The 23929-nt window shown below is 29.5% G+C and overlaps 2 protein-coding genes across 2 annotated transcripts in view; one reads left to right on the top strand and one right to left on the bottom strand.

Moving 5' to 3' along the window:
* Positions 1-255: 255 nt before the first annotated feature.
* Positions 256-8732, top strand: LOC111627434 (S-methyl-5'-thioadenosine phosphorylase-like). The gene is made up of 8 exons (XM_023371003.1): positions 256-598; positions 750-836; positions 916-974; positions 2673-2840; positions 2925-3030; positions 6783-6869; positions 7529-7651; positions 8531-8732. The coding sequence occupies exons 1-8, from the start codon at positions 557-559 to the stop codon at positions 8567-8569; spliced, it is 711 nt and encodes a 236-aa protein (XP_023226771.1). The 5' UTR covers positions 256-556; the 3' UTR covers positions 8570-8732.
* LOC111627433 (V-type proton ATPase subunit C-like) overlaps positions 8728-23929 on the bottom strand; it is a 55196-nt gene continuing 39994 nt past the window's right edge. Inside the window, exons 7-12 of the mRNA XM_023371001.1 lie at positions 22620-22684; positions 21207-21299; positions 17115-17208; positions 16632-16729; positions 11248-11377; positions 8728-9015 (exon numbers count right to left, since the gene is read on the bottom strand). Coding sequence (XP_023226769.1) covers positions 8923-9015; positions 11248-11377; positions 16632-16729; positions 17115-17208; positions 21207-21299; positions 22620-22684 — 573 coding nt within the window. The 3' untranslated portion in view covers positions 8728-8922. The remainder of the gene's footprint in view (positions 9016-11247; positions 11378-16631; positions 16730-17114; positions 17209-21206; positions 21300-22619; positions 22685-23929) is intronic.

Genomic DNA, 23929 nt, shown 5'->3' with positions numbered 1-23929 from the left:
ACATTATTTGGACCAAAGATAGGTGGCTACACTGCTATTTTTTTTTTTTTTACAAAAGATAATGCTTCAAAGAGTGAGTAATTACATTCCCCAAACAAAAATCTCTGAGATAAAAGCAAAGATGATAAATATAGTAAAAAAAACATTAAAAAATAACAGAAAATAAAAACAAAAATAGCTTAAAGTAAGTGGTATGTAAAAACAATTAAAAACTAATGTATCTTATTTGATTTATTTAATCTTTGTTTACATAACATTTTAAAATTAATAAAGCAGTTTTGCAGAAGTGACATCGCTGTGTGAGCAATCCTTCCATCATTTTGCATGATAATATACATTGTTATGTGGCTGGAAATGTTAATAATGTTTTTTAATGGTGTCTTCTGGGGCTGAGAGGCACTTTATCACCTGACTTGAGTCCCTGTGACTAATTTGTTCTCAGAGATGAAAGCACCTCACTAAGGCAAGCAGTTCAACCATTTCATTTGGACTATCAACACATTAGGGTCTGCTGATGACATTTGACTTTCTTATTGATGACAATGGATAGTCAACAATGCTGGTGACTACACTGAAATCTTGTGAACTGCATAAGCTTGTGTGTTTATTTTATCTTGTATATTTCATTCTAAATATTATCAGTTTATTTATATCATTAATGTACAAGCATACTTATTTATTGTTGTCGATATTTATGATAATTTGTTTGTTATACTTTTATCATCTTTGTACTTTCTTTTTTTTTTTAGATTGGAATAATTGGTGGTTCAGGATTGGATGATCCGGATATTATTAATAATCGTAAGGAGTTGCATATTACAACACCATTTGGAAATGTAATATTTAAAAATAATCTTTAATAGTTAGTAATTTTAAATAAATAAATTTATGAAATGATATAAAATTATTTTTCAGCCATCCGATGTTTTGATAGAAGGAAAAATAAAAGACGTTGACTGTGTTCTATTAGCTAGGTAATGATTAGAAATTGTTTTAATACAAAAGGATTTTATTAATTAAAAATATATGAACTATACTTTAAATCAGTGTTTCTCAACCTCTAACAAATCGTTGCCTCCTTCAATAAAACCGTTCATAGTATCACTTCCTTCAATGAAACTGTTATGTAGTATTGCCTCCTTCACTTCAAAATTCCAATGCCAAGGGACAAGGCTAATGCCAAATTCGTAGTGCATTGAATAGACTAGTGACTAGTATAATGTTTTGTTTAATTATTGTACGATATAACAAATAAAATATCTAATTAATCTTAATATAATGTTTTACTATATTGCCCAGAAAATTATTTTTTGTCCCCCAAAATATAAATTGTTACTATCGCCCCCTCAACATGGAAAAATGCCCACATGGGGGCAATATTGCCCCGTTGAGAAACACTGCTTTAAATGTATGAAAATGTTACTTTACTTAATGAAGTTAAAACAGTCTCTTTTAGTACTTTAGTTACGTGATAACTTTTGTTATATGGTATTTAATATTCACCATGTATACATTTTAAATGAGCCTAATATAAGCCAATATTTAAAATAGTAACAAGTATGCTAAATTTACAAATAATCTTAAAACTGAACAATTTGTTACATATGATTAGTACTATAGGCTATCCCAAAAGTTATTGTACAGTTTTAACTTTAATAATTTAAGATGCATAAATGTTATAAACTTGCAATAAACACTATTTGAAAGCTTTAATAATAAAGTTTTTATACTTTAGTTTTGTGAATTTTCAGATGAACAAATTAATAGAAGAGGGTCTCTTGACTATTGTATTTTCCTAATCTAATAACATTGCCTTTTCTTTTTGTGGGTCACATGAAAATAGTTATCTATATATCATTCTTTGGATAATTTTAGAGTTATGATAACATTACTGAGCAACAACTAAATGTTTTCAGAGTTAAAAAATTGGCTTGAATAATGAGGTGTATTGGTTATGTGGTCAAAGGCTAAGAATGAACTTGTATTCATAAGTTATTAAAGTTTAAAATTGTACTAGGGTTTTTGGGATAGTTTATATTTTGTTCTGAACTACTTTCTAAGACTTTCTGCTGAATTATGCATGTGCTGAAATCATATTAACTTTTTTCAGTCTGAAAATTTTTTTCAAAAACTTCTGAACCTACAGTGTGTGATGTGTTAAGCAAAATTTCTTATATATTTTGCATTTTGTACACATTACTTTTTACTAGAATATGACCAGCAACATTCATAAATTTGCTTATTGCATTTCTCAAGAAAGAATGATGATGAAGATAACAATTAGCAAATCTCATTTCATATGAGATAATATCTCATTTTAGTATTACTTGAACAGGCATATTTATGAGTTTTTTGAATTTCTTAAGTTTCATGAAATATGAAAAATGAATGCAAAGTGAATGCTATGTATATCATAACATATCATGAAATCATTAATTTTGTTTCTTCCTGGAAGCTGATATAATGAGAAATTTCTACTATTCCTGTAGCACCCCTTGTGTCTAACATGTAAAGCTCTGTAGATGAGTATTTTGATATTTGTCTAGAAATAATAGTATTTTTTACACACAATATATAATGATTTGAGCTATAAATTACTGTTACAGATTATTTTTTGAGACTGTTTTATTTAATCAATTGTTTGTTGACTGATATTTAAAATTTTATTTCAGACATGCAAGAAATCACAGTATTATGCCTTCTAATATAAATTATAGAGCTAATATATGGGCTTTAAAAGAAGTCAATTGTACTCATATATTAGCTACTTCAGCTTGCGGTTCTTTAAGAGAAGAAATTCATCCTGGGGATTTAGTATTTCCTGATCAATTTATTGATAGGTGAAGTTTTAGATGTATTAAATTAAATGTTAATTTATTTTAAAAAATAGTTATTTATAATTATCTATAATACAAATCTTTCAGAACAACCAAAAGAGCTAGCACTTTTTATGATGGTTCTCCATCTTCTCCACTAGGTGTATGCCACATTCCAATGCACATGCCATTTTGCTCTGATACAAGAAAGGTAAAATAATATTGTTACAATTAAGTATTAAGATAAAATACATTTATTTACTTCCTAATTTCATAATAATATAAAATTTTGAATTACTAAAACTTTGCAATTAATCTAATTTCAAATTAATTTTAGTAATTATATTTTTAACACATTTATTTTTAATTAGATTATTCTGTGTAAAAAATTATTTTAAGAGGAGAAAATTATTGATAATATTCCATAGATAACTTCTATAGAATGGTTTATTGTTGTATAGCAATTATTCAATTATTGCTGTTAATTTCTGGTATAGAGTATAATCCAGGGCCTTTACTCCAAACAGGAAATTGCATTCTCATAGTATCAAGACATCTCAATTGAAAGTAGATCGTGTGTGTACAAGTGCAATATCTAGTGGCCCTCAATTTTAAAACTTATCAGAGATACCAAAGAACCACAAAATATTTTCTACTTGTTCAGGATTTCTTAAGACAGTTGAGTTTAAATTGGGATTTGTTTAAAAAAACCTGCTTCCTAAATAAAGAAAGTTCTCAAGGCTCAATATCTGGACTCCTACTCTGGAATGTTGTCTAAATGACTTGCTAATTAAATTATCAGACTGTTTGTTTGTTGGTTATAAAATCAGCTATATTGTTAAAAAATAATTATTGACAATTTGCCAAATTTTCTTAAAGCTCAGACATTTTTGGTTTTCACCTAGAAACTAGAATACACAATGCAAAAACCAGACAGGTGGCAACACATAGAATGGACAAAGCATTGTATTGGTGAGGATNGCTTTATAAAAGTATAAAAGCTCTCATAAAGTATTTTTCTGAGGTCTGTCTTATCAGGTAAATTACTGTACATAGTGTATTCATTAATTTTCATTTTCATGTAGTAAAGGCTCTATGCCTTCATAAAGGACGTACTTTTCCTTTGTTTAAGGGTATTTGGGCAGTTTATTCTCTGTTGTATTCTCAAGCAAACAATACAAACCAGTACAGTACAGTACAGTACAATATTTTCTGAGGAAACACGCATATTTATCTTTTTTTAACCCCATTCCCAATAACCCAGCATTTTCACAAACTCTGCCACCCTTCGGTCCACATTAGGCCGAATTTTCGAGGCTCTACTGTATCAAATTTTTTACATAGCCAAATCAATATAGCTGATCTTATTTAAATATTTTAGAATGCAAGTTTGATGATATTCATAAAATACTTTATGTTATAAACAGTGGTGTTCAAAAAATATTTTTTTCTATTATATAACTGATTAAAAAAATAATCAGACAAATCAATAATATACTGCTCAGAACAGAATACAGTGGTGCCTCATACTTCAAATTCAATTCATTCCATTCTAAGAGGCTGTTTGTAGCCCTATTCAATTTTTCCCATTAGAAGTAATGGAAAGTGAATTAATCCCCATTTCCATAAAGTTAAAACAGCAAATTTAAGGTAAAAATAACACAGTTAATTTCCTAATGATAAATTAAAACATGAAAACAGTAAATAAAATATGTAAGTACTATACAATAAATAAAATTGCATTTACTGGTCCGTCAGATCCGCCATACATGTATCACTTTCCTGCTTTGCAATAAGTTCCCATTTCAGATCAGTCATCAATATTACAACCTTTCTAAAAAATTGATGATTTTATATTCTTAGGGCAGTGTTGCAAATTTATGTAGATATAACTTCTTACATGTATTATGGCTGTAAGACCCTGTTTAATAACACTTATTACACCAAAACAAGGAGACTTTAGATTAAATGGAAATTAAACTTTTGTTTTCTTTCCTGTGTGCATTTTAAAATTAGTCCCTCATCAGCCATTACATAGATGTCCAACCTTTTTTGTAATTCATCCTATGAATAATAATTTTCATTATAATTTATGATAAAAAATGTTTTTTACTACAATAAAAACAAAACTGAATTTACATTTCCTGTATGAACTTTTACAGAGTATGTAAGTGTGGTTTGTTTTGTTTTCTTAAAACTCTTCCATTTCTGCATTGGATAAAATTTCCAGCTTTTGTAGTAGAATTTAATGTAAAATTCTTTGGAACATTGCAAAGTTTTACTGTAGTATCATGTCATTAATCATTACTAATAAACTGAGTTGCATCATAATTAGTCAATGCACTACTCAAAAGAATTAGGTGATATTGTAATACAGTAGAGTCTCGAAAACTTGGCACTCGATAACCCGGCACTCCGGATAACTCGGCCACACCTTGGCAGGGCAAAAAAATCATTAGTTAATTAATTTTCAGTTCAGTTTCCTATTAATTAATTAACTAATCCTTAGTTAATTAATTATAGACAGCTTTATAAAAGTATAAAAGCTCTCATAAAGTATTTTTCTGAGGTCTGTCTTATCAGGTAAATTACTGTACATAGTGTATTCATTAATTTTCATTTTCATGTAGTAAAGGCTCTATGCCTTCATAAAGGACGTACTTTTCCTTTGTTTAAGGGTATTTGGGCAGTTTATTCTCTGTTGTATTCTCAAGCAAACAATACAAACCAGTACAGTACAGTACAGTACAATATTTTCTGAGGAAACACGCATATTTATCTTTTTTTAACCCCATTCCCAATAACCCAGCATTTTCACAAACTCTGCCACCCTTCGGTCCACATTAGGCCGAATTTTCGAGGCTCTACTGTATCAAATTTTTTACATAGCCAAATCAATATAGCTGATCTTATTTAAATATTTTAGAATGCAAGTTTGATGATATTCATAAAATACTTTATGTTATAAACAGTGGTGTTTTAGAAATTACATTTCATATTTGCAAATTGTTTATTGTAATTTCAAAAAATATTTTTTTCTATTATATAACTGATTAAAAAAATAATCAGACAAATCAATAATATACTGCTCAGAACAGAATACAGTGGTGCCTCATACTTCAAATTCAATTCATTCCATTCTAAGAGGCTGTTTGTAGCCCTATTCAATTTTTCCCATTAGAAGTAATGGAAAGTGAATTAATCCCCATTTCCATAAAGTTAAAACAGCAAATTTAAGGTAAAAATAACACAGTTAATTTCCTAATGATAAATTAAAACATGAAAACAGTAAATAAAATATGTAAGTACTATACAATAAATAAAATTGCATTTACTGGTCCGTCAGATCCGCCATACATATCACTTTCCTGCTTTGCAATAAGTTCCCATTTCAGATCAGTCATCAATATTACAACCTTTCTCTTAGACGCCATGATTAATAAGTAAAAGTTACATATCATTACTAATGTGGGTTTGTATTCTTTGTTTAGAAACTTAATTTTTTATTCAAACAAAATGTGAATTAAAATAAGTTTATATCTTCAGATAAAAAGCTTATCAGGCATATAATGCTACACAAACAGTAAAAAAAAAATTTGTAATGTGTAAAAAGATTCCTGAACAGAACTTAAGGATACAAAACATATGGGGCATCCAAAAGCTGTTGAAGAAAAATTGCAGGAAGAAATTGTTAAAAATTGATAAATAACACAATATATATAACCAAACATATGAATGTTACACAAGAGTGAGAGATGACTTGGGCATACAACATATTGTCTTTACATTTTGACTGCCTTTTTTTTGCTGCATGCACAATGTGAACTTTAAAGCAAATTTTTGTTCAAGTTAGTCATTTGAAGTACAAGGTACTATTATATTAGAATAACAAGTTAATATTGCAATTTATTGTATTATTTAAATAAAATTTCATTGATAAAAAACTAAAATATTATTTGTTTTCAGGTAGTTCTTGCAAGGGAGATAGGAATACCTTATGCATTAATAGCAATGGCTACTGACTATGACTGTTGGTATAGCAGAAGTGAAGCGGTAAATATTTTTGTAATTGTATTTTAATCATTTCTCTGCTATTCTGTAAGAAATTTCTTTGGTAGAATTTAAATTTTCTCTAATATCTTATATATAATTTGAATTTAATACATTCCTACATGTGCTTTATTTAAGACTTTTGGCAATAGCAGATATTTCCTTTCCCTCTCTCCCCAATTAGTCCATTAAATCAAGGATTTACTGTAAAAAAAGTGGCATAGGTTACATTTATTTATTTTGTCTTTTAAAGCCATTAAAAATGCAATAGATTTATTTTGGATGCAATTGGTTAACATATATAAACCTGTAAATTAGTAGTTGATGCCAATAATTCAAATATTTAATCATCTTCTCTAGCTGGCAGGTAAGTATATCATCATACAGTTAAATAAAATGTATGTATGATGAAATTTGGACTTTTTGACAAAAAGCTCAGCCTTAAGGTTATAATTAAAGTATTATATTTGAATAGCAAAGGAAAATTCTTATCAAATGCCAAACAATATGTTACAAAAACGATTCTCTGTTAAAAAAAAAATATGAATTTAAAAACATAGAGAACATGGATGTAAGTAATATGAAATGTCTGTTACTTTCAACACACAAATAAAAATCAATTGATGTTTTTTTATTAATAAACAGCAAAATAATTATTTCAGGTTAGTGTAGAAAAAGTTCTGTCTGTGTTACAAGGCAATGTACATAAGACGACAAAATTAATTCTGAATGTTATTCCAAAAATAAATAAAGACGACTGGAGTGAAATTCTAGAGAAGCTAAAGGTAAATATTTTTTATTAATATTTTAAAATTAAAACTATATCTTTTAATTATCTTTATTACTGTTCTCAAAAAATTATAGTAGTATTTTTTGAGAACATTTCATTTTTATTAAAAATTTGTTGTAATCATTATTGTAAAGTGTGTTCAATCTATGATATGGAGATTACTGCATGCAGTAATTTTATATACATTTTCATTTACACTGTTAACTCTATTGCAATCCTTCTATCAGTGATTAATACAGACAAAGTTTACTTAAAAACCACACTGTTCTAATAAAGTAGTTAGGAAGTTCCTATTATATTCATGAAAAATGTATTAACCAATGAAAGTGAAATGTTAAATATGTTTTGTAATGTTATTTGGGGACAAGAATAGAGTGATCTCATTGGATTATATGTAATCTCCCTGTAAACTTTTCTAGTTTTGAGAAGGAATGCTCATAAAATGGAGTTACACTGTTTTATCTTCAGTTCTCAAATCTTTTGAACACAGTTTCATGTTTAAAGTAATGGTTCTAAATGAGGGAGTTATTAAACTGCACACAGATTATATAATCTAAGATTCAAAGCATTTTATGAATGCTTTAAATAAATGGAATGGCATTGTTCTGTGAAATATTCATATTATTTGTTATCCATAGCTAACACAACAAATCGTTTTTTGTGTTTAAATTTGGCATAGATGATAAGGAATTAGACAAACATGGGATGAGTGTAGAATGATAAACAAACAATTCAATTCTTTAGTGCAGAAGAAACTAGATTAGATATTTCACGTGAAAATTTGCATAAGTGTGTCAATTGGTGGGCAGATTAATAATGAACAACTGATTGATTCATTTATAACATAACTAATATTCACTTTTTTCTTTAACAGAATGAAGCTAGCTCTGCAGTTATGGTTCCTAAGAAATAATAGTAATATATGATGATAACGTTACATATTTAACATTTTTTTATTATTATTTGAATATTCTTTTTATACATCAAAATCAAGAATCTGCTCACAATTATTGTTAATAAATATAAACTTGTTATTCTAGATAAACTTTGAAATAAATTTCCATTTATATAACATTTGGAATGCTATTGTATTTCACATTATCTTACACAATATACATGTAATGATTTTTTCACAAATCTGATAATATTTTGGCCAATTAAAATCTGACAATAGAATGAATAAGATCCGTTAACATTTAATTCCGAATTATATGTTTCTCAATTACTTCTTTATCTAACAACTTGTTTTGGTGATTAACGTGAGCACTATCTGGACAAACCTTCCAGTATGTTAATATTAATTTTGAAATATACATACGGATAATATTCTTGATGCCCTAGATTTATTCCTGGAATATCCTGTTAGAAATAAAAGTACTTTGTTATTCACTTTTATATTACATAAATATGTATTTATTGAAACATGACTTATACATTATTGTGCAGAGAAAATTTATTGAAAACTACTTGCTTTCTGAATTTTTCTATGAGCATATTTGTTATATTTACTGTCAAATGTAGAATTAAATTAGATGCCAATTTGACAATAATAGACATTGATGAAACATATTGCGATTTTCCTAAGATTCAAATGAAATGGAATCTTTCCATAGTAATTCAAAAAGCAATAATGCCAACAGATTAAAAAAATATTTTAATTGAAAATATAACACAGAATTCACTAAAAAGAAAGGAAAAAATAAAATAAAAATGCTGCATTTGGAAAAGTTTATTTACTTTCAGAGTTTTTTCTCAATTGTTGGGCCAGGTCAACTTTACATTTACATTACGGAAAGTATGGAAAATATGTGGAATTATTCACATAATTAATTATAAGTGCTCTTGAAGGTCTCAAAGCAGAGAGAAACATGATATAGACACAGAAAAATCAAGCAATAGTTATTAATTTAAGATCACCATTTTCATAATTACATCAAAAATCCAACCAGAACCAAAGAGTGAAGATCATTTGATTATCTCAAGAAGCAATCACCATAAATAACAATATAGAAATAGAAATCATAAAATTGCAGGACAAACTGACAGCAACCAAATGATTACATTATCATGTCAATACTTTTTATCTCAGGCATCATTTCAATGAATTATATATCCACGCAGTTCCATATTTTATAAAGTGAGCTTTCTCAGTCTGAAAAAAAAAATATATTTTTTTTTCACAAATTATAAAAATGGATTCAGGAACTTTTTGAAGATTTACATTTAAAGAGTAATCAGTTTGTATAAATTTTATAGGATAAAAACTATAAAATAGCATATGGAATGAAATAATATAAATAAAATAAACCTTTAACTATCCAGCAATAAAAAAGAATTAGAGCAGTGAAACACCTTGAAAAGGTAGAGATGCAGAAGTATTATCTTATGCCTGGAAATCCTTTTACAATAACGCAGATTAACACCTTGTAATCAACGTATATTCTCTCCCCCTTTTTTTTGGCGACTTTTGCAAATAACATAAAAATAATAAAGTCGCCAAAAAAAAGGGGGGGAGAATATACGTTGATTACAAGGTGTTAATCTGCGTTATTGTAAAAGGATTTCCAGGCATAAGATAACCCTTCTGCATCTCTACGATTAATGCATCCCTTATTTATGTGTGCCTTGTGTATCTCTATCTTTTCAAGGTGTTTCACTGCCTGTCTGGAATTCGCAGCTCTAATTCTTTTTTATTGCTGGATAGTTAAAGGTTTATTTTATTTATATTAGCATATGAAATATTAAAAGGGGAGAACTGGAAACAAGTTTCATTTTCTTACCAACATTTTTTCCTCCAAAAGTATATACTGATTTGTAAAAAGGAAGAATAATCAAATACAGCATTTACTATGACACAATTATGATTTCAAAATTTTAAGTTTAGCCTTGATTAACTTAAAATCTACATCTTGTTTAACTTCTGGATTTTGTTACATTTTATTCAAAATTATGGATGGTATAGGGAGAAATAACTCACACAAGAAAATATTATTACATAAATATATGCGAAAAAACCTTTACGTATCTTATTTCTATTGAAAGTTAATGAATTACAATTTCAATGTATTTTTTGAATATCACGTGAAATTTAAGCTAAGGCTAAGTTAGAATAAACAACACACACTAAATGTGGTTTTTCACCAAAAAATAAAATTTTTTCACACAGGGGAAAAAAACTGATTGGTCTGTAATGTTTATTATTCTTTCAACAAATATTTTAATTTTAAATCTTGTTTTTAAACTAAAACAAACAGAAAAACTAAAAATCTAAAAATGATAAAAGGCAGATAGGGTAAAAAATGAAATCAACAGAGACAAAGAACTTACACCATCAATGGCATTCTTTTTAAATGTAACTTTGTGGAGTGTAGAACTATGTGCAACATGACAACAAACTTTAACCTTTATCATAATGTTGAGCATTTTATATGTCATCATAACAGAATTATTTCATTGTATACTTAAAATCTGATTTGGCAATGTAATATTAAATAATAAATGTAGAAAAACAATGACAATTTTAAATACTAATAATAATAATGTTAAAGTTTTAAAGTTACTTTTTTTAGTATGAAAAATAATTTTACTCACATCAATTGGTCCTTGTGCTATGCTTGTGTCCAAGTGGCTATAATGATGATTCAAAACTTCACGTAATTTTCGCATAGTTTTTTTATTTGGTTTTAGCAACATAGCTTGAAAATTTACTGGAAGACCATATCTATAATCATAAAATAAAAAGGAATAAAGTTAAAGAAATGGGGCAAGTAACTATAAAGCATAGAATTAAAATTTAATTATTATAAATGCAGCTTGCTATATTATCTTTAGCCACCTGGTTGGCACATCTCAACAAAGAAACTGACTCCAACATCTGCGAAATGCTACTACTACTACTACATGGCATTACAGCCCGTGTAGGGCCTTGGCCTCTCTGACAATTGCAGTCCAATCTTGACGATCTTCTGCATGTTTCGTCCAATCGCTGACCCCCATCTTCCTCAAATCATCCTCCATGGTCTTCCTCTATAGATCTTCATGGCAGCTCTTATCATCTGACATTCACTCAACATGCACCAACCATCTCAGTCTGTTACTCTTTATTTCCACAACTATTTCAGTATAACCATACAGTTCTATCAATTCACTGTTTTTCCACATCCTCTATTGCCCTGCCTCACACACTGCCCCAAATATCTTCCTTAGAATTTTCCTCTCCCATCTTCTCAAGTTCCCCACAGCATATATGTACAATATGTTCATTGTACATATTTCCAAACCATACATCACACCGGTCTAATAACTGTGTGATAAACAGCCACCTTCAATCTTCTACACAGGCTACAGGATTTAACAATTCTAATCAGGGCCCAATAAGCTCTATTTCCTGCTGCAATCCTTGCCTTTATCTCTTCTTCTAAGTTATCATTAGTTACCAGTACTCCCAGGTTCTTGAATTTCTCACATCTATATATATATAACCCATTCAACAGGTGTCCATCCTTCCGTCCGTCCGTCCCGTAACCGTTTGATAACCGACACTAGAGGCGCCCCACCATGTTTGAAATATGACACACTATCGTGTGTCATATTTCAAACATCCAAATTAACAATTTTAATTCTTATTTAAATTAACACTATGAATTATTATTATTCATTTGTCCAATAAATTATTATTTGGTCAATATAACAATATAAATAATTCAGTATATTTGTAATAGGAATTTATTATTTCAGGGGCTTATATCTCGCGAAGGGTAGCGAGTAGGGGTATGGTTCCTTTGCCTTTATTGTTTGCACAGGGGGCTACAGTTTGGGGGGGTCGCCACATCTTCACCTAATTTTACCATTGGGACTTTAACAGAGCTGTAGAGCATATTGATAGGAACAAAAAGGAACCGTGCTTCATGGAAATTTGTAAACAACGCCCACTAGGGGGAGTCCCGGGCTACTAGTCTTACATAGTTGACACTGTTTAACTTGATGTATTTGTCTTCCCTCACAGCAACTTTCCTAGACAAAAGTAAGTACTGCATTTTACTGTGGTTCACATGAAATCCCAATTCCTCTTCCTCACTTTCAAATCTATCCAATCCTTCCTCCAGCTCTCCCAGGCTACAGGACAGCATAAGATCTGTTCAACTGTGTTAGCCAATACCACAGTTGAACAGATTGCCAGTTGGTGAATTGCCTGCTACCCCTCTAATAACTCTCCAGAACTACGTTAAATAGCAGTGTGGATAATACATCACCCTGTCACAAACCTTGATTAATTTCAACTACTTTAGTGAGGTTGCCCTCTACTTTGACTTGACATTTCGTGCTGGTGAGAGTCATTTGCACCAATCTGATAATTTAGATAGAAACTCCATATCTATCAAAGTCTGGTACAAGGACCTCCTTTTCACATTATTGTAAGCCTGCTGAAAATCCACAAAGAACTGGTGAACATCCACATTAAACTCATAGCACTTTTCCATTATTTGCTTTAGAGTGAAGATATGATCTGTCGTTGATCTACCTCCACACTAGTTGTCACTCAGTCTCTCTTCTACTAGTGGAGTGAGTCTCCTTGTCATGCTCTTAGTACTGTGTATAAGATCTTAGCTAAGTAAAGATATTAAAGATATACCACAATAGTTTTCACATATTGCTCTGTTACCCTTCTTATGAATGGGGCATACAATGGCCAGCCTCCACTAATCTGGCATCTCTTCCTTTTCCTATACTTCCACTATCAACTGTGAACAAGGAATGACAACAGTTCACCCCATACTTAATCATCTCTGCTGTAATATTATCACTCCCTGATGCCCTATTATTCTTCAGGTCCTTAATTGCCTTCTACCATCAACAGCATAATACATTTGTAAATTTCTAAAAATAATTACCCAAGTTGCATTTGGATTGTTATCCACATAAGGATTTATATAAGCCATTACTTCCCTCAACAAAAGTATGTCATGACAATAGAAAAAACTCATTGAAAATGTACTACTATTATATTGTATGGTAAGAGACGATGCTAATTAAAGTCAAAAATAATTATTTAGTGTTATTAAACATCCTCTAAATATTTTAAAATAGTTTAATTTGTTTATTTACCTTCATTGGCTATCTTTGTCGTTCTTAAATGTTTCTGCATTTTTCAACAATATCCCACGAATCAGTGCGCAATGTGAATGGGTGGCAACATGTTTTACTTGGAGTTCAAACGTCAAACGTGTACTTCTGCTTGCCATACAAATTTAAAGTTTGAACTACGGTCGCAACCTCTATAATGTGTGCCTCCATTGTTCAAATGTAAAATTTGAAAGTGATGAATAATGTGTTCTACAGCTGACTGCAACTGCTCTCCAGTGATACTTTGCATGTGCAGTATAATATGATGGCTTAAGTCTGATTTATCATGGAAATGTTGCAACTTTGATTGCATAGTTTGGAAGATGCAAAAGTATTCCCTACTGAAAGTTTTTAACTAAAATTTTTTCTTTGAAAAATCCTTTTCCATATCCTTTGCATAGTCTGCTTACAAATTTTGATGTCAATTCACTTATTGGTTATAGCTACAGAGTACTCTGAATAGAAAACTTTAATTATGCCACCTTGTATATTATTAACATAAGCAGCAACTTTGTATGAGGATTCAGAACTCTTACTCAAGTAATATTTACAGAAATAATTTTACTTCTTTATTACAAATTACATTACAAGGAAACACAAGAATTTTATATTGTAAGTATTAATCAGTTTCTATCAAAAGCAGAGGATGTGACAAAGATGACTCATCAATACAACTGCACCTGATGTTCAAACTCATATTAGAAAAAATTAGAAAATTCTAAATTCCATTGCCATATGTTAGCAAACTTGTGAGGTCTAAATTCAACACAGTTTATTGTTGGATTATCAGTATGGTTATCAAGTTATTGACAAAGAGCCATTTTATAGAAATTGCCACTATCTGAAGAAATTTGTCATATTACTCATCATAAAAAGGAGATTAAAAACTGTCATTAAAAATTTCCTTTTCTTTTTTCTTATACTCAAATTAAAGTACTAAATCAGTTATATAATTTTTGGTGTTTGTCTTCTAATAACTTGAAGAAATGGCATTCTTGTCCATTTCTGTATTCGTTTCATCAAAGTAAAAAAAACAAAAGACCACCACCAGAAAAATCCTGAAAGACACACTACCTTAGTGAAATTAGTTGAAGTAAGCTAAAATTTATGTAAATTTTCTCTCTTCCATTATGCGTTTCAGGATAATTTAGTTTAAACATAGATTTGATTAGTCGAGTTTGGGTGTAGGTTACAAGGCCTTCAGTAGGCCAAGTACCACCAGGTCTAGACATTTTGATATTTGAATACTCTTTTAGAGCTCTGAATATAGGTTTATTACCTGAAGATATGGCATAAGAAATTGAATTTGTCATTGTCTGGGAATATTTGTTGTTGGAGATAATCTTCTCAGGCTGTTTTTTTTATTGGGGTCATTTTAGTATTATGTCAGACTAAATAGAATAAGACAAGTTGGGCATGCTGGTTGGATATCCTTTGTTATCAGATAGCTGTGTGTTATGTGTAACTGTCCTAGGTTCAGCAAGTACAATTTTTTCTTTCCAGTTTTTCCATTGGTTAGTTGTCCATTTTGTTAAGTCTGATTTTATAGTTTGTTATTTAGCTGCTTGTCCCATTCCTCTCACCATTTGTCATATATGTATTTGTTTATACAGTTAAACAATGATAAATAATATTAAAATCAAAAATGTTATTTTTTCTATTATAAAGTTATAAATAAACTAACATAAATCTTGATTGGAACCATACAATATTTATCTTTCACAAAGTTTGTCAAAATTTACTTTTGAGGTTTTGAGGTAACTGGCCATGACTTTCATACAGGCTCTTGTATATAACTATTACAATTTTCACACTTGCTACAAGTGGAATAAAATATATTATTAAATAATATTATATTTTCATTTATCTTAATGTTGTATGTACATGAATATATCAAGTTCTGAAGCTCTAGCATTATGTTATTTGTTTTGGTCTGATTAATTTCCATTAGTATATGTCCTAAACAGAATATGATAATTTTAAGAAAATTATCAAATTATTTCTGTTTAGAACTATTAAAATAAAAAAATATATATCTGGACAACAATTAATTATATGAGTTGCTGGATTTTAAAGTAGTTTAAGTAGAATACAGATTAATTTTTATTTTTCTCTCAGGAAATATAATTACAATCTTTAAATTTTATTATAACTAGAAATCTAACAAAGTTTAAAGAGTATGTTTGAAATTTAAAGTGAGCTAAATTATTACAGTAAAATCCACTTATTACAATCATGATCATTTAATGTTATCAAAATTATTACATATCAAGACATAGAAGTTAAAATATACTTATGAACTTCAAAACTTCACTTCTTGTAATCATCATCTTCAAATAAGTATTTTTAACTAGTCTTTAAATGCTATCAGCCACATCATATGGTGGATAACATGCAACTGTTATAGAATCAGTGCTTTAAACATTTATCAGTTTAATTGTTATTTGCTTGCAGTATAACAGTTTAAATTGCTGGTATTTCTTATCTCAGTTATATATTAGCCATAAAGATATTACTGCAAAAAATAAAAACTAGCAGCAGCTAAGCAATATAGGATAAATTACTATTAATTAATAATTATAATTAACAAATCTTTCAAATCAAAGACATATTAAATAATTTAGAAATGTACGTCTTTTTAATGCCAGAGTCAATAAAACCAGAATTTCCACTAATTGCAGTCTTATTTATTTACCTCACTTGGTTATCATCATTAATATGGATCAGTCCCAAATTGATTGCAGTAAATGGATTCTACTGTATCACATTTTAATTTTAAGTTTTGAAAAGAAGATAATACTTAAATAACCGAGCATAAGAAGCCTTATTTTATTATAAAAAGTGAAACTCACCTCAACACAGATTCTACAAACACACGCAAGGCTTTTACATGAATCCATGCAGTAAAAGCTTCACTGAAATTTACCTTCAGCCATCTTACCAGTTGACTCTAAAACAAACAAACAAACAAACAAAAAAGCTACTTTAGGCAATTAATTTTAAAAATAAAGTTTTTGAGTAGTTTCTTTATATGAAATGGTAACTTTCTAAAATGAATTTTTTATGATTTCAAGTGATAAATACAACAAAATCAGAATTGCAATCCCTTATGCAGCAACAGCTTTCAACAAAAATAATTCTATTCCATTAAACCAATTGTTAACGATGTGGCTTCTATTAATTTCATGCATTAAAAAGAATTATAACTGTAAAATGGATAAGGTTTAAGAAATCTTCAATGAAAGATAAATTAGAAATTGTTGATAGAAGCTAAAGCTTCTATTCAAGTTATAATTAATGCACAAGTCATAATTAATATTTTAGAAAGAACTTACATATTGTTTCTTTTTATCACTCTCTAATTGTGCAAGTGCATTCTTTCCTTTTGCTAATTCCTCCTCACTGTAAGTAAAATCTCTTACACTGAATCTGAAAACAATAAATATATAATACTTTAATGTTATTTTTCAGAAACAAAACTGCAGTCTTGAAATTTAGGCTTGTAAATGAAACTTAAAAAAAAAAAAACAAGTTGGTAGTTAAAACAGCAATCTTGATATAATGATGTGATCATATGTTTTAACACAAATATTAAAGACATTTTTTAAAAAAACAATGCCTAAGATAACTGATGATGGATAAAGTAAAGAAAGAAGCATGTGTTTATGATGCTAAATTGTAAAAAAATATCGAGATGATGCATATAAAATATCATCCATAAATTATTTAGTTCAAATTTTTTAATTTTTTGATCCTCTCTTTCATTTTGACAATTCATAATAAAATTCACACTTTCATAATTGTGTGAGACTCTGCCTTGTTTGTTTACTGCTTAACCTAGATTTTTAACAATACCATTTTATTAAACTACTGTCAACTTTCACACCTGGGAGTTAATCACTGGACAAATTCTCAGTGACTAAAAAGACACTTTCTCATAACCTCACGACCTATTGTTGCAAGTTTGTCAATTGAATATATCAACAGACCGATTTTTGAGGCAGTCGTCCTTCATCCTATAAACTGTAAAGTCGCCCGTTTTCGAAACTTCCGGTATGCTGTCTCTCTCTCACTCCATCTAGAATCAGATCGCTCAGTAACGCGACTGCTTGCATGACCTACTTCCGAACCGCTGCAGCTTCCGTGTCACTCAATACATGGTGGTGTCAATCATGACGAGACACTAAGAAGGTGCTGACCCTTCAGTCACAATTGCTTTGTAACAATATAAATTCTCTTAATTTTTAAAAAAAAATATTTATAAATTATTCCATGAATTACGTTTTTAAAAACTAAATAAATTATATAAAATTTAATTTTAAAACTTTATTATTTCTCTCTATATATAATTATTTGTTAGGCATAGTTCATTTTCTTACTAAACACAAAGAGAATAGAGTCAAAGTGCTAGCAAGCCAATAAGTTACTTTGTTTTGGGCACATCAAAATAATATTATGGATGTGAATATAAAGTTAAAAAGAATAAAGAAAAATTATGCATGCTCATGCTAATGGTTTTGTCTTTTTGACTCTACTGTACATCAAAAACAAAATCACAAACCCCTATTTTTATTACATTTTTAATTTCCTCATCTCATATTATTTAAAATGACAAACTTTAGTCAAATTTTGAGAATAAACTAAATTCCATAAGCCTCATAAAAGATGTTTCACTAATACTCTGACTCAACCAAAAATACTGTAATTGTAATATGAACAACTTATCATAAAAGTCAAGTGAAGAGAACAATGTAACTGAAATATGTTTTGAGTGATAAACAATTTTTGTAAAAAAGAAAATGCGTATAAAAATGTTAAATCATTAATTAAATAAAAAGGTATAACCACTTATGATAAACCCAAAAATTATTATATTAAAAATGTTAACACAAAATTTAGAGATACAAAATAGAAAGGCAAGAAGTATTAAACATATATTAAAGACATTTTGATTGTGTTAATTTGGAAATTCAAAGTTTTAACATTATCATAATTATATTGTTATAATAACTATATTACAGAATATATGTACAGTGAAACCTGCTAATGTGACCACTTTAAGCAGGTCACATTAACAGTGTATATACCATTTATCTCGGCAGATAAGACGATAGTTGAATCATATTCATAAAGGCCCCCCAAAATCCAGTTGTCTTATAGGACAGATACAAAAAAATTAGATTGAAATTTATATAAATTAAAACCATTATAAAAAGACAGACAAACCGTAATTATTTACTAGAAGAGAGTAGGGTATGTGCACAAAATAGAATAGCCCATACAACATTTTTGTGAATAGTCAAGGTCATTACCCAAATGCTGAATCAGTGCTAATGTTTGCAACAATTGCAAGGCAGTGCTGCCAGATGCAAGAAAATCAAATTTGTTAATTCGAAAAATTACAAATAGGACATAATTCTGTACACACTGTACAGCATTATTATTCAGATGATGATTGCTGACCTAAACTAAATTCATAGGCTGTTGATAGTTTGGGGTCATGGACAGATATATGCTAAAACTATAAAACTTTGACAAAAATTTATACTTTGTCTTATCTGCCGAGGTATACGGTTTCACTGTACACACACACACAAATACAGATTTGTTAAATTATTTTAGTAACTTTAAATTTATATTTGGTTTTCATTAAAAATATGCTACATTTAAATTTTCAATTTTCTTGTGTTAATCTAAATATATAAAATTACTTGTCCTGACTGACTGACTGATTCATCATCGTCCAGAGCAAACCGCTGAATCTGAAGTAGTGAAATTTGGTACACAGTTAGGGTACGTCATGAAAACACACACTAAGGGATTTTTCGAAATTCCCCTGCGGGGGGTAAAGGGAAAGAATTAAGGCTTAACTGGAAGAACGGCTTCTACTGTACTATTTTAGATGCGATTTTTTGTTTTCAACTATGTTTAGTCTTCATTGAGCACTTAGGTGTATTAAATTGATAACATTTCATTCATTGTTATAAATATTTTTTATATCACGATTTTTTAACCAAATGTTCAAACCGTTTTAAATTTGAATTTGTTATTGCATATTGGTTCAATTATAGAATGATTGTAAATGTTCCAGAAAATTGATCAAATTGAAAATAGTTCATTTGATTCTCAGCAATTCTCATCATTCTCAGCGGTAGGTGCTATATAACAATTACTATGGTTGTTGAAATACTGAATATAAATGGGGTTTGCTTGCAAAATCTTTGCGAGCAAAGCTGCGGGTAACAGCTAATCTTATAATATAATTGAGATGGATTGATAATAACATTAAGCCCAGAACCCAAATGGTTAGGAGTTGAAAGTTAAAATTTGATACACAATTAGGATATGTCATGAGAATGTACATGAAGGGATTTTCCAAAATTCCTCCTCTGCAGAGAGAGAGAGAGGGTTAAGGATTACCCTGAATCTTACTGTACTATTTTAGATGCAGTTTTTTGCAGGAAATTGAACATATTTTTAGACCCATCTAAAAATTCTCTAATTAGTCTCAGAAGAGGGTTAACCTAATTCTTGCACCTGGTAAAAACAAGCAAGATTGGCTATAATCTAGTCATCTTAATCTTCACTAGCATTACTTTTTGCTTGAGCAACACTGGGCAACTGAGCAACTGAGTTCATCTGCTAGTTTAATATAAATACAGTGGTACCTCAGGTTACGAACGCCCCAGCATACGAAATTTTCAGGATACGACATGAAATTCGAACATATTTTTGCTCCACGATACGAACAAAAACTCACCATACGACGTTACATTAGTTCGCATTTTTCATTTGTTTTTCTTACTACAGTTATTTTTTTTAATGTATTACTTGGCTTTAATTTGAGTATGTTTTTCGCGTTGGAACGAATTATTTGGTTTTACATGTAATCGTATGGGAAAAGATGATCCACCTTACGACATTTTCATGATACGATCTCAGTTTCGGAACGGATTAATTTCGTATCCTGAGGTACCACTGTATAATAATTTAAAGTTTAATGAAAACTGAAGATTTAATATATAATTTAAAAATTTAAAGAAATGTTTAAAAAATTTTCACAAGAAATTAACAGAAGAAAACACAGGCATTCTTCATCTTTTTTTATCCTTTGTCTTTTTCATATCACAGGTACTAGTTTTTACTAGTTTTATTAATGTTAATATATGCATATTTAGGATTTTAGCCATTGCAAAAGGAAAATTTATTTTATACGTTTTATATATTGAGGTGGATAAGAGCCTATAATAAACGGTTGACTCCAATGTAATACTGTTTATTCCTGAGGTGTAAAAAGAATGAAGGATGAAGAATTCCTGTGTTCTGTTAATTTCTTGTGGAAATTTTTTATGAATTTCTTGTAATTTTTTAAATGTAATTGTTGTCCTGTCTATTTACTAGTTTTATTAAATTTAATATTAATTTACCTTTTTTCTCTAGCAACTCTTTTAAATTCTTCAACATCTTTAATAAAGAGAGTTACATTAAACAAACCATGTTCACCATCTTCATAAATTAATCTGAAAGTAGAAGTATTTCAATTAAATTTAAAATTTTTTTAAAATGTTGTCTCAACCCAGATACAGCAGATGAAAACAGTTATATATATAATTATATTGATAAACTGTATAAAAAGAAATTATAAATGCGAGTTCAAAAAGACTAAGTTAAATAACTATCTTCTGTTTTCCAGAATATGTCTAAAAATTAAATTTATTCTCTTATCTTGAGAAAAAAAAAACCTGATACATATAATTATTTGATAAGTAAACCAAATATATACTGACAAAATTGGCAAGAATTTGAAAAGCATGAAGGAGAGTTTATAGAAATATATAGGAAATACTATAAAAATAAATATATATAACTATAATTACATATAGTTATATATGTAATCATACATAAGTGATCAGTATGATTATATCTTCTAAATCAGTGTTTTTCAACCTTCTTGAATACACGACACCTTTACAAGTTAAAAAATTCTGGCGACTCCCCAGGGCCATATTTAAACTACATCAGTGATTTTAAAAACTACGTATTTAATTTTCTTTCTTTAAATATCGATCAAAAAACCAATTGTATTGTAAAATAAACAGTCACAGCCTTCGTACTGAAATTCTAGTTTTTTTTTATTGTAGTGTAGGACCTATAAACACTTGTCTTTTTCTTTTACCCGCAAACCACCGGGTAAGGCTTTGCGACCCTCCCCCCCAGGTAAGGCTTTGAAAAACACTGTTCTAAATTAATTGGTTTAGAACAGTGTTTCTCAATCTCTAACGAATCATCACCCCTTCAATAAAACCGTTACATAGTATTGCCCCCTTCACTTCAAAATTCCGATGCTGAGGGCCAAGGATAATGCCAAATTCGTACTGCATTCCGGCAATACCTACGAGTGGCCCTGGGNTTGGTTTAGAACAGTGTTTCTCAATCTCTAACGAATCATCACCCCTTCAATAAAACCGTTACATAGTATTGCCCCCTTCACTTCAAAATTCCGATGCTGAGGGCCAAGGATAATGCCAAATTCGTACTGCATTCCGGCAATACCTACGAGTGGCCCTGGGTCTTCATCCCCTTTAAGCTAGAATGCATTGAGTAGACTAGTGACTAGTATAATGTTATTTGTTTAATTATTGTACGATATAACGAATAAAATATCTAATTATTCTTAATATAATGTTTTACTATATCACCCAGAATATTGTTTTTCGCCCCCCCAAAATATAAATTGTTACTAATCGCCCCCTCAACATGGAAAAACACCCCCATTGAGAAACACTGGTTTAGAAGAAGTGAAGATCACATGAAGGTCTGGGTAGTATAACTGGTAATACATCTTATGGTAAGCAGTAATTGAAGATTGGGTCCTGCTCTGGCCAATCTTTTCTTTCAGAATATTCTAAATTAAATGAATTTATTTCTAATGATTAAGTTTAACACAAGACAGCAGCTGAATCATCTATCTCTAATCCAAATTACTTATTATCTTACTCATTAATTATCCATAATATAGCTTGATAAGAATCTGACTGTATTGTTGACAAGACTATGTCTTGTTTATAAAATTGTGCTGCTGTCAACGGGTACATACCTTAGAGGTATGAAGGAGTTACAATTTGGCACAGAGTATTAGGTGCCCAAATCTTGCGCACATAAAAAAATAATTAGACTTGTAGGTACTCAAGGGACCGAGAACAGTCAAAATAAAATACAAAATGGTGACACACTTTCTACAAACAGGCACTAGTGCAAGATTTGCACATGCATTGCTTGTTGGAAAATTTGAAATGCGAATGTTGCAAAATTGAATTTTGACAAACAAATCTTCGAAAAAATCCATTTATCCATCCTGTGTTATTCCCGACATATCTCTGGTCACGACATGCTGACCTTGACCAACTGACCCAAGATTTTGAACCTAGATGGCACTAGTTGTTATAATTTTATATTATAAAACTAACTTCTAAAAGATAATAAATGTAAAAAGAAAAAAAATTAATATATTTATTTTGTTTGTGCAAAATAAAAAATAATTTTGGACGATACAATAGCCAAGATTATTTTATTCAAAAATGGGAAATTTTCATTAGGCATCGACAAAAATTCAACCTGGGGTGACACGCAATGGAGAGAAAGTTTGACATTGTATAGGTTAATTTCACCGTAAATTCATCATGGATGACCTTGTGGCCATGACAGAGACCGGCAAAGGCTGATGCAACTGAAAAAATTCCCAATTAAATGAACGATTACAATAATTCATTAATTTTGAAAGTGAGGCAAGTCCATTTAGTTATAATGAAACTCTTACTTTTTTTAGTCAGCACTGTAAACACTATTGAATTATAAACTTACATTATCTGGTACCACAAAATATTAAAAATATATCTATTAATACTTACCAATATTTTTAAATTTATTGAAATGCAAACCTTTAAATATCTCGCAATAACAAAAATTGGACTTGCCCCATTTTCAAAATAAACGGCTCATTTGTAAGTTCCTTCAGCACTACCAGGATGCAATTTTTTGCAAGAGACTACACCTGTGATGATGAAATACTTGGAAACTTCATCTTCACAATGATCTCTCTCTCAATGTATCCAATTCAGAAGTTTCTTACCAAGCATAGAATACCATAGGT

The sequence above is a fragment of the Centruroides sculpturatus genome, unplaced genomic scaffold, assembly GCF_000671375.1.
Source record: "Centruroides sculpturatus isolate CEXI.00-Female unplaced genomic scaffold, Cexi_2.0 scaffold281, whole genome shotgun sequence".
Lineage (NCBI taxonomy): Eukaryota > Metazoa > Arthropoda > Arachnida > Scorpiones > Buthidae > Centruroides > Centruroides sculpturatus.
Note: the sequence above shows the minus strand (reverse complement) of the source record. Positions and strands in the feature narration are given on the sequence as shown.

Coding starts and splice junctions, on each gene's coding strand:
- LOC111627434 (XM_023371003.1), top strand. CDS start 557: ATGCTGGTGACTACACTGAAATCTTGTGAACTGCATAAGCTT. Junction 2,841..2,924: donor CCTGATCAATTTATTGATAG/GTGAAGTTTTAG, acceptor CAAATCTTTCAG/AACAACCAAAAGAGCTAGCA. Junction 6,870..7,528: donor GGTATAGCAGAAGTGAAGCG/GTAAATATTTTT, acceptor TAATTATTTCAG/GTTAGTGTAGAAAAAGTTCT.